Source organism: Engraulis encrasicolus, unplaced genomic scaffold (genome assembly GCF_034702125.1).
Source record: "Engraulis encrasicolus isolate BLACKSEA-1 unplaced genomic scaffold, IST_EnEncr_1.0 scaffold_34_np1212, whole genome shotgun sequence".
Classification (NCBI taxonomy): domain Eukaryota; kingdom Metazoa; phylum Chordata; class Actinopteri; order Clupeiformes; family Engraulidae; genus Engraulis; species Engraulis encrasicolus.
The window spans coordinates 275,668-288,167 of NW_026945643.1; the positions used below are offsets into that span (position 1 = coordinate 275,668).

General features: G+C 43.0%; 1 protein-coding gene across 1 annotated transcript in view; it reads left to right on the top strand.

Moving 5' to 3' along the window:
• LOC134443662 (transmembrane protein 198-like) overlaps positions 1-5,823 on the top strand; it is a 10,110-nt gene extending 4,287 nt beyond the window's left edge. Inside the window, exons 3-4 of the mRNA XM_063193314.1 lie at positions 3,563-3,741; positions 5,511-5,823. Of these exons, the coding sequence (XP_063049384.1) occupies positions 3,563-3,741; positions 5,511-5,750 (419 nt within the window). The 3' untranslated portion in view covers positions 5,751-5,823. The remainder of the gene's footprint in view (positions 1-3,562; positions 3,742-5,510) is intronic.
• The last annotated feature ends 6,677 nt before the right edge of the window (positions 5,824-12,500 follow it).

Sequence of the window (12,500 nt, forward strand, 5' to 3'; positions counted from 1 at the left end):
GACCTATGATTTTTGGCCCAGGCCCGAGCCCGAACCCGAACCCGAGCCAATTTCGGGTCGGGTCGGGCCTGAAATGTCACTCATTACGTTCGGGTAGGGTCGGGTTCGGCTTCTCTATCGTTGACAGTTTTTTTTTTTTTTTTTTTTAAATAAATAAATAGGCTATGTAGGCTGTGCGTTAATAATATTCCACGTCAGTTGATAATCCAGCAGTGCAGTGCCTGCTGCTAGAATGCACGCGCTTTCCCTCGCCTCTCCCTCCCATCACAGTGCGCTGAGGCATTTCGGCCGTGTTTTGGCCACGAGAGACGCGTGGTCTGCAAAAAACAGAGGTCGCCTCATCAACCCGACACATACTGTAGCCTAATAAACTCTTGCAATGGCAATTCAAGAACTCCTTCATTCCTGTTCTGCTGCTCGCGTCGTTGTTCTTCTTTGTCTCGCTGTCTCTCTCTGTGAAAGTGCCGCGCTAGATTTTTAAGGTCGTACTGCTGCTGTGGCTTATGACCCAATGATCAGCCGGTCAAAATGACGGACGCCCTTAAAATTTTCCGCCAACTCTTAAAAAAAGCGTCAATGATGGATTATCGCTTAATGTAACCTCTGTGCACTGCAGTGCAGCATACACAGAAATATAAAAGATGGCCTGCATGTTTATACAGTCTATTTAACTTAGATTTCGTAACAAAATACTTTAATGGCTTTAATTTAAGGGCTTTGATTTGTTATCATAGATCACCCCTCCTTATAAATAAAATTTGAAATTTCGGGCTTCCCTCGGGCTCGGGCCTACACATCCAATAATTAGTCGGCCTCGGGCCGGGCCCGGCCCAATTCCCATGGGCCCATGTCGGTTCGGGCTTGGATTTTTTTACCCGTTCTTACCTCTGACACACACACACACACACACACGCCAGGTACACATACACACACACACACGCACACACACCAGGTACACACACACACGCCAGGTACACACACACACACACCAGGTACCACCTCACACACACACACACACACACACACACACACACACACACACACACACACACACACACACACACACACACACACACACACACGCCAGGTACACACACACACACACACAAACAAGTCAGGAACACACACACACACACACACGCCACGTACACACACATACACGCGCCAGGTACAACCACACACACACACACACACACACACACACACCAGGTACCACCTCACACACACACCAGGGGCCGTATTACAGAAACTTCCTATCTTGAGAATCTTATCTTATCTGTCTAGTTACCGCGGCAACGGCACTTTAGGACCGAATTTAGGAAAAGCGTATTACAGAACAGCGTTTCCTAAGTTGGTTTGCGCATCCTATCTCAAGTTAAGAAAGGGGCATTACAGAAGCATCCTAACTTTGAAAAATCCCACCCTGCCACCCAAAAGTCCTAATTTCAGTTATCCATTGATTTTTTGGCCAAAATGTAGCTGGTGTTCATAACTATTTACCCACGCTCAGCTACAGTAAAGTCTAGGCTATTTCATCCGGGAAAACAACACAATTGTGAACGGATGAAATGTTAATTAAATTAGGCTATATTGACTGACCCAAACGATGTGTGAAGTGAAGAGTTGATGATAAATATAGGCTACCCGACTTCGATGTGAAGTCCGATATCAACTTCCCTAATTGACAGCCGACCAACTGGGTCAAGCCAAGTCGGCTATATTGTCATTTATTTACATGCGCTGGTCATACAAAGACATTTCATGAAATTACGTTTCTCAACTGTTTTTTGCTTGGAAAAACAAAGCATTGGGATGAAAATACGGAAAATGGGAAGCACTTTATTGGGACTGAAACCACAATGCATAGTTTGGTCAACATGAGGTTTGCAGGCAGCGAGAGTGACTTCATTTCGTCCTCACAGATGTTTCTGTATTAGAAATTTGTTCGGTGGAACGTCACTAATAAGTGCGTATATCACATCAATGAGCATAAAATTTTTAGCAAAATATTTACGTCCTCTTCCTCACTGGTTTAGTATCACGCAGACCGCGAGATGCAGCAGCAGTCAAACTTGAGTGTTCTAGCTTGCGTCGCACTCATAGAGGTAGAAAATAACACTAGAGAGGACCCCGCCCCCCTTGTTATGGCAATCTGTAGCGGCCATTATCTGTAGGTAGATCAGAGAACTGGAAATTAACGGAGAACGAGGCTCACCTCTGTCAAAAATGGCTTAATCATGTGAAAATGTCCACCAACACACTATACAAGGACAATAGTTGAAGTGTGTTGCTAACTATGTTCATAAAAGACATTATTTGATTTTTAAATGTATTTTATCGACTCATATCATTTTAGTAGATATTTAGCCTGCCATTTCAAATCTGGTGTTTGATTAATGTGTTACTTCATATTCACACAGTTTTAGTCAATTTTTTGACAGGGGTGGGCGTGTTCTCCATTGACTTGCATTGCCCGAAGGTACCTACACTACCTACGGAAGTTAGGAAGCTCCAGCTGCCATTTCCCAGTGCTGTCGCAAATTGCTGTGTCCTCTCTAGTCTTATTTTCTACCTCTATGGTCGCACTACTGTTGCTAGGTGCATTTGTTGTCAGGTAACAGACATAAAAAGTAGATCGTAGATGTTTAGATCGCTACTTTAGGATTCCTAACTCAAGATAAGATAGGATTTCCAAAGATAAGATAAGAATCCTAAATGAAGTTAAGATTTGTTTCTGCAATACCAAACTGGAAAAAATCTTATCTCAAGTCAAAAGTTAAGATAGGACGACTGAAGATAGGAAGTTTTCTTTAATACGCCCCCAGGTACACACACACACACACACACCAGGTAAACACACACACACACACACATACAGAGGCCCCTAGGTCGTGTTAACAAACAGTATTATATTGTGTGTGTGTAGTCTTCCTGGGCCACCGGCAGCAGTATCCTCTGATGATGGTGTGTGTGTGTGTGTGTGTGTGTGTGTGTGTGTGTGTGTGTGTGTGTGTGTGTGTGTGTGTGTGTGTGTGTGTGTGTGTGTGTGTGTGTGTGTGTGTGTGTGTGTGTGTGTGTGTGTGATATCAGCCATTACTCGATACCATTGTGGGCCTTGGGTATCAATGCAGATTAGTTGTTTTAGTATTTGGGAGCCTTGGGCATGTACACAAACTTGTCTTAACAGGACTGCAACTGTCTGGACTGCGCAAAACAACAGCAAAGAGACTGGCAAAATACTGTTCCATCTCTGCCATTATAGGCAGTTTGTCCGTTTGGAGACGGAGATGCCATATTTATCCATAAATATTGGACTGAATAACAACATGATCATATCTATGCAACTCTGTGATTTCTGATTTCCATCAGTATTTGGGTCTGTATAACTTTTAATGTGCTGCGATCCAAATAAAAGTACTAAACTGTGTGTGTAGTGTTCTTAGGCCACAGGCAGCAGTATCCTCTGATGATGGTGTGTGTGTGTGTGTGTGTGTGTGTGTGTGTGTGTGTGTGTGTGTGTGTGTGTGTGTGTGTGTGTGTGTGTGTGTGTGTGTGTGTGTAGTCTTCCTAGGCCACAGGCAGCAGTATCCTCTGATGATGGTCTCTCAGAGGGACGGAGCGGCCGTCAGGAAGCTCAGCTCGCAGCGGAGACACACACACACACGCCGCACCCCCAGCACACACTCGCACAGGAAACGACCCACGCCACTCAAGCGCTACGCAGGAGACGTACTAGCACCCGTACGTATACACACACACACACACACGCACGCACGTACGCACACACACACACACACGCACGCACGCACACACACACACACACAAGCACGCACGCACGCACACACACACACACACACACACACACACACGCACGCACACACACACACACACATATTCCCGAATGATTAACTATTACTTTAGTAATGTAGCTGATTTAATTTATATTGAATTTATATTACATTTAGCTGCAGAGGTGATGCTTCATGTTGCTGCTGCTAAAAGAGTTGCTTGATGTGTTCAGTCAGCTTGTGGCTTTCACTTAAAGGTACACTGTGCAGGAAATGGTCAAAAAGGTACTGCAACTATGCTGCTCATTGAAACTGGGCTGCCTATTGCCAAATTTGATCTTTACATGAAAGTTTACTAAGTATTAAACAAATATTTTCTAGTATGGTCCAAGTACAGTCATTTTTGCAGCTAAAAATGGCTATTTTTGGAAATTCAAAATGGCGGACCATGGAGAAGATCCCCCTTTTCATGTACGAAAAATGCAATTTTTCCAGTCAAAATGAATACTTAAAATTTGATGCTGGTGGTAAGTATTCATGAAAAAGGTAACATTAGTGAATGGGAAGCATGAATTCTGGAAATAAACAACTAAAAATCTCACACAGTGTCCCTTTAAAAAAATTCAAATAAACACATTTGGCTATAAAATGGTAACTGGACTGCATTTATATAGCGCCTGTCCACTCCTTTGAGCACTCACAACGCTCTGCATTGTATGCCTCACGTTTAGCCATTCACATACCGGTGGCAGTGGCCATTTTAGAAATGAAGAATTTCACTGCAAAATGGCTTAAATGCCGTACACACACGTCGCTACTAGTTACTAGCTCAGCGAATGAACTCAATAGAATGTCAATGTGTTCCAGCGAGACGAGCAGGCGAGTAGGAGAGTACTGTACAAGCGATGCGATGTGGGCGGATCCCAAGTTGAAAATATTTTATCTTTGAGCGAGGCGAGTAAGCGAGTAACCAATTGGAAGGCAGAGTTCGGTACTTCTCGCCTGTTCACTGGCAGTTAAAGCCGCGGGAACTTTCAGTGAACGTTCCATGAAGCAAAGGCGAGTAGGCGAACAAGCGAGAAGCTAGCAAATAGCAGGGATGTGTGTGTACGGCCCTTTATTCACCATCAACACTGCAGTCTAATGTGTACTAATATTCAACACTACAGTCTAATGTGTACTAATATTCAACACTAATGTGTACTAATACGCAATAGTACACTCTGGTGTGTACTAATATTCAACACTAATGTGTTCTAATATTCAACACTGCAGTCTAATGTGTACTAATATTCAACACTAATGTGTTCTAATATTCAATAGTACAGTCTGGTGTGTACTAATATTGACGTGTACTAATATTCAGCCCTGTTTGGAAGAAGGGTGCGCACATCCACACGTATTTGTCCAGGTGCCAGACAAAAAGCTAGTAGGTAGTGTGATGAAGCGGTCTGCACACTGTGTATTAACTCCAAAAATACTTTATTTCATTTTAACATTTTCCTCAGGCGAAGATCCCTCTGTTGGATCGAAACGCTGCCGTATGTTAAAATGAAATAAAGTATTTTTGGAGTTAATACACAGTGTGCAGACCGCTTCATCACACTACCTACTATTCAACACTACAGTCTGATTTGAGTCTGCGTTGCGTGTGTGTGTGTGTGTGTGTGTGTGTGTGTGTGTGTGTGTGTGTGTGTGTGTGTGTGTGTGTGTGTTCTCCAGAGCTACCTGCGGCATCTTCAGGAGTGTCAGAGTGGAACGGGGTCGTCCGCGAGCAGCCTGGCCACCCTACACACACTCTACCCCTCGCACACACACACACTCACACACACACACCCGCCGCACACACACACGCTCACACACACGCGCACGCAACACACCATCATCGACTTCGACTTCGAGACCGGATCCATGGTGCCTCTCACCTCCCCCTCCTCTTCAACATCAACACTGCAGTTCTGAAACACACACACACACACACACACACACACACACACACACACACACACACACACACACACACACACACACACACACACACCTCCCTCCTCTTCAACATCAACACTGCAGTTCTGAAACACACACACACACACACACACACACACACACACACACACACACACACACACACCTCACACACACACACACCTCACACACACACACACACACACACACACACACAGAAACAAATACACACACCTCCCTCCTCTTCAACATCTACCCTGCAGTTCTGAAACACACACACACACAAACACACACACACACACACACACACACACACACACACACACACACACACACACACACACACACACACACACACACACACACACACACACACACACACACACCAATGGACAGGAACCTGCAGCTTGAAGAACGTGAGAACTCGAAAACTCAAGAACTTTGGTTCCTCCCAAGAACTATTGGAACTGATTAAGTTCCTCAGATGAGAACCTTTACTGCTTACACACACACACACACACACACACACACACACACACACACACACACACACACACACACACACACACACACACACAGGAGTCTGTTCACGACCCCAAAATGCCTTATGGGTTTAAAATGCCTTATTGATCTGTGTGTGTGTGTGCGTGCGTGCGTGCATGCGTGTGTGTATGTGTGTGTGTGTGTGTGTGTGTGTATGTGTGTGTGTGTGTGTGTGTGTGTGTGTGTGTGTGTGTATGTGTGTGTGTGTGTGTGTGTGTGTGTGTGTGTATGTGTGTGTATGTGTGTGTGTGTGTACGTGTGTGTGTGTGTGTGTGTGTGTCTGGCCTTATGAGTCACAAAAGTGCCGTGAGCCTCAACTTCACATGTATGAGGATAAAGTACTTCTGCAACATAGAAATGATGTTTTCTTACTGTGAACACGACAATAAAGTACTTCAATAAAGTTCTTCTGCAACATAGAAATGATGTTTTCTTACTGTGAACACGACAATAAAGTACTTCAATAAAGTTCTTCTGCAACATAGAAATGATGTTTTCTTACTGTGAACATGACAATAAAGTACTTCAATAAAGTTCTTCTGCAACATAGAAATGATGTTTTCTTACTGTGAACACGACAATAAAGTACTTCAATAAAGTTCTTCTGCAACATAGAAATGATGTTTTCTTACTGTGAACACGACAATAAAGTACTTCAATAAAGTTCTTCTGCAACATAGAAATGATGTTTTCTTACTGTGAACACGACAATAAAGTACTTCAATAAAGTTCTTCTGCAACATAGAAATGATGTTTTCTTACTGTGAACACGACAATAAAGTACTTCAATAAAGTTCTTCTGCAACATAGAAATGATGTTTTCTTACTGTGAACACGACAATAAAGTACTTCAATAAAGTTCTTCTGCAACATAGAAATGATGTTTTCTTACTGTGAACACGACAATAAAGTACTTCAATAAAGTTCTTCTGCAACATAGAAATGATGTTTTCTTACTGTGAACACGACAATAAAGTACTTCAATAAAGTTCTTCTGCAACATAGAAATGATGTTTTCTTACTGTGAACACGACAATTAAGTACTTCAATAAAGTTCTTCTGCAACATAGAAATGATGTTTTCTTACTGTGAACACGACAATAAAGTACTTCAATAAAGTTCTTCTGCAACATAGAAATGATGTTTTCTTACTGTGAACACGACAATAAAGTACTTCAATAAAGTTCTTCTGCAACATAGAAATGATGTTTTCTTACTGTGAACACGACAATAAAGTACTTCAATAAAGTTCTTCTGCAACATAGAAATGATGTTTTCTTACTGTGAACACGACAATAAAGTACTTCAATAAAGTTCTTCTGCAACATAGAAATGATGTTTTCTTACTGTGAACACGACAATAAAGTACTTCAATAAAGTTCTTCTGCAACATAGAAATGATGTTTTCTTACTGTGAACACGACAATAAAGTACTTCAATAAAGTTCTTCTGCAACATAGAAATGATGTTTTCTTACTGTGAACACGACAATAAAGTACTTCAATAAAGTTCTTCTGCAACATAGAAATGATGTTTTCTTTCTGTGAACACGACAATAAAGTACTTCAATAAAGTACTTCTGCAACATAGAAATGATGTTTTCTTACTGTGAACACGACAATAAAGTACTTCAATAAAGTTCTTCTGCAACATAGAAATGATGTTTTCTTTCTGTGAACACGACAATAAAGTACTTCAATAAAGTTCTTCTGCAACATAGAAATGATGTTTTCTTTCTGTGAACACGACAATAAAGTACTTCAATAAAGTTCTTCTGCAACATAGAAATGATGTTTTCTTACTGTGAACACGACAATAAAGTACTTCAATAAAGTTCTTCTGCAACATAGAAATGATGTTTTCTTTCTGTGAACACGACAATAAAGTACTTCAATAAAGTTCTTCTGCAACATAGAAATGATGTTTTCTTTCTGTGAACACGACAATAAAGTACTTCAATAAAGTACTTCTGCAACATAGAAATGATGTTTTCTTACTGTGAACACGACAATAAAGTTCTTCTGCAACATGGAAATGATGTTTTCTTTCTGTGAACACGACAATAAAGTACTTCTGCAACATAGAAATGATGTTTTCTTACTGTGAACATGACAATAAACTCTGGAGTGAATATGCGTAAATATAATGTTGTATGTTGTTGATTATCTTGCATCATCGGCCAGTGTCATCAAAACCACCAACTGTCATCATTACCGTCTTATCTTGGTGTCATTGTGACGTTGGTCTCTAGAGTTAAACAACACAAGCAAAACCTAGCCAGGCCACACCCTCCAAGTGACGCTCTGATTGGACACTGCCTCAGGAGGAGGCCATCAGGTGACGCTCCGATTGGACACTGCCTCAGGGGGAGGCGGCCAGGTGACGCTCCGATTGGACACTGCCTCAGGGGGAGGCGACCGATTGGACACTGCCTCAGGAGGAGGCCATCAGGTGACGCTCCGATTGGACACTGCCTCAGGGGGAGGCGGCCAGGTGTAACCTCCACACAGCAGCAAATCCACAATGACATCTTTGGCCACTCAGCTGTAGAAGTTGTCCCAGAGTTGCCTCTCCTCCTCTCCTCTCCTCTCCTCTCCTCTCCCCTCCTCTCCCCTCCTCTCGTCTCTTCTCCTCGTCTCCTCTCCACTCCTCCTCTCCTCTCCTCTCCTCGTCTCCTCTCCTCTCTCCATTCCTCTCCTCGTCTCCTCCTCTCCTCTCCTCGTCTCCTCTCTCCTCTCCATTCCTCTCCTCTCCTCGTCTACTCCATTCTCCTCTCCTCTCCTCTTCTCTTCTCTTCTCTCCTCGTCTCCTCTCCCCTCTCCATTCCTCTCCTCTCATTGTCTACTCCTCTCTCGTCTCCTCTCCTCTCCACTCCTCTCCTCTCTTCTCCTCACCTCTCTTAAGGGACGTACACACACATCGCTGCTATTTACTAGCTTCTCGCTTGCTCGCCTACTCGCCTCTCTTTCATGGAACGTTCGCTGAAAGTTCCCGCGGCTTTAACTGCCAATGAACAGGCGAGAAGTAGCGAACTCTGCCTTCCAATTGGTTACTTGCTTACTCGTCTCGCTCGAAGATAAAATATTTTCATGTTGGAAAAGTGAGGGATGTTGGTCAATCCTACAAGGCCACTGGTTAGACGGCATGGCCAGGTATAGAACTCCAGGCTGAATAGAGCATCGCACCGCTTCTACAAGCTGAATAGAACACCTCACAGGTTCTAGAACACAGCGCCAGGCTCTGCAGGTTGACTAGAACCCCTCACAGATTCTGAACACTGCGCCGGTTCTACAGGTTGACTAGAACCCCTCACAGATTCTAGAACACCGCACCTGTTCTACAGGCTGGATAGAACACTTCACAGGTTCGACTGGTTGGACCATTACATTACATTTCATTACATTACAATAGATAAGACTTAACTGACCCCAAAAAGACTTAGTTATTTTAAGTACAGTGTATTGGTTACAGTCTCTGGAGCAGTGTGGGGTTAGGTGCTTTGGTACAGGGCACCTCATCCATGGAGTGAGGTAGGGAGTGGAAGGGTGGGATTTGAACCTGCAACCCTCTGATCTAAAAGCCATCTAAGCCAGGGCTGCCCCGGGACCAGTTCTAGAACTCCTCACAGGTTCTACGGGCTGGAGAGGAGGTACTGAAATCTGAAAGCAGACCCCAATCTCATACATCACATTTAAATGTTTCATGTTTTCTTTCATGTACAGTGAGGAGAATAAGTATTTGATCCCTTGCTGATTTTGTTGGTTTGCCCACTAATAAAGACACGATCAGTCTTTAATGTTACTGATAATATGTATTCTAATATGGAGAGACAGAATATCAAAAAGGAAATCCAGAAATTAACTCTAAAGAATATATAATAATTTATTTACATTTAATTGAGGGAAATAAGTATTTGATCCCCTGCCAACCATTAAGAGTTCTGATCCCACAGATCAAATGGCACTTCCAATCAACTTGTTATCTGAATTGAACACACCTGTTAATAGTAACCTGCACAAAAGACACATTGAATCTGCAGAATCAGTCCATAGAATCAGTCAATCAATCAAACTAAACTCGCCAACATGGGACAGACCAAAAAGCTGTCAAAGGATGTCAGGGACAAGATTTTAGAACTTAACATAGCTGAAATGGGCTCCTGGATATTAAAGAGCAAACTGTTGGTGCATTTCTTCCCAATTTTAGGACATACAAAATGATAATCAATCATCAATCTGAGGCCTGTCTCTGGTTCCATACAAGATTTGACCTTGTGGGAATTTAATAACCAGAAAAAAGGAGATAAAGCACCTTAAAACTGTATGGGAGGAGCTAGGAAATGATCTCAAGGCAGCTGGGACCTCAATCACTAAGAAAACTATTGGAAACACTTGATACCACAGCGGATTAAAATCTTGCAGTGCATGTATGGTACCCCGGCTTCAGAAGGAACCTGTTCAGGCTCACCTGAGGTTTGCCAATGAACATCAAACTGGATTAGGATATGATTGGGAGGTGCTGGAATCAGATGACACCAAAATCAAACTGTTTGGCATTAACACAACTCGATGTGTTGGAGGAAGAGAAATGCTGCCTATGATCCCAAGAACAACACCTTCTCCAACATCATAAATGAAAGTGGTAACATTATGTTTTGAGGTTGTTTGTCTGGCCAAGACACAGGACAACTTCACATCGTCAAGAAATGGATGGAAGGAGACAATAAACGTACAATGCTGCATGCCAACCTCTTTCCCACCACCACTAGACTGAAGGTGGGTCATGGATTGGCCTCCCAAAATGATAATAATCCATAACATACAGCCCAAGCTACAAGGAGTAGCTCAAGCAGAAGCACATTAAGGTCATGAAGTGGCCTAGACAGTTTCCAAACATTAACCCTATACTAATCCTGTGAAGGGAACAGAAGCTCCCATTTGGCAAGCTACAGTCATACAACTTAAGTGATTTAGAGATGATCTGCAAAGAAAAGCGGACAAAAATCCTTTCTAATATATCCACAAATATTGTCATTAACTCAAAGAAAAATCTGACCTCTGTATGAGAAAACAAGGGCTTTGCCATCGAGTAATTTTGTCTTCTTTGACTAGAGGGGTCAAATACTTATTTTCCTCAATGTAATACAAATCAATTAAAATATATTCTTCAAAGTCATTTTCTGGATTTTCTTTTTGATATTCTGTCTCTCTATATTAGAATACATTTTATCATTAATATTATAGAATGATCATGTCCTTATTAGTGGGCAAACCAACAAAATCAGCAAGGGATCAAATACTTATTCTCCTCACTGTATGTTCGGATAACTCTCTAGTTTGTGAATGGCAACGCTGTATTAGCTGATATGTGCAAAACTCCCTCCCCTCAAATGTTGATTTCAATTGACCTTTTTACCTGTTGATTTCAATTTACCTTTTTACCTGTTGATTTCAATTTACCTTGCTATTGGACAACACTGCAACCGCCTGTGACATCATTCCCACGTGACTTCCTGTTGGGCCAATCCCCTCAGCTGTTGATTAGAAGACCTCAAGAGAGCCTTGAGGGAGGGTGTGAAGACCTCAACAGAGCCTTCAGGGAGGGTGTGCGCCGCGGGAGGCGACAGTTCTGTGGTCAGCTGACTTCCTCCACACATCTGGGATGGAGAACAGGACGCAGAGGACGAGCTGCTCCACTAGATATAGACTGCAGAGGGCAGTCAGTAGTGAGCTGCAGAGGGCAGTAGAGAGAAGCTGCTCCACTAGATATAGACTGCAGAGGGCAGCAGTGAGCCACTATACTACATATAGACTGCAGAGGGCAGTAGAGAGCTGCAGAGGGCAGCAGAGAGCTGCAGAGGGCAGTAGAGAGCTGCAGAGGGCAGTAGAGAGCTGCAGAGGGCAGCAGAGAGCTGCAGAGGGCAGTAGAGAGCTGCTATATAGACTGCAGAGGGCAGTAGAGAGCTGCAGAGGGCAGTAGAGAGCCACTATACTACATATAGACTGCAGAGGGCAGTCGAGGGCAGTAGAGAGCTGCAGAGGGCAGCAGAGAGTTGCTATACTAGATATAGACTGCAGAGGGCAGTAGAGAGCTGCAGAGGGCAGTAGAGAGCTGCTATACTACATATAGACTGCAGAGGGCAGTAGAGAGCTGCAGAGGGCAGTAGAGAGAAGCTGCTATACTACATATAGACTGCAGAGGGCA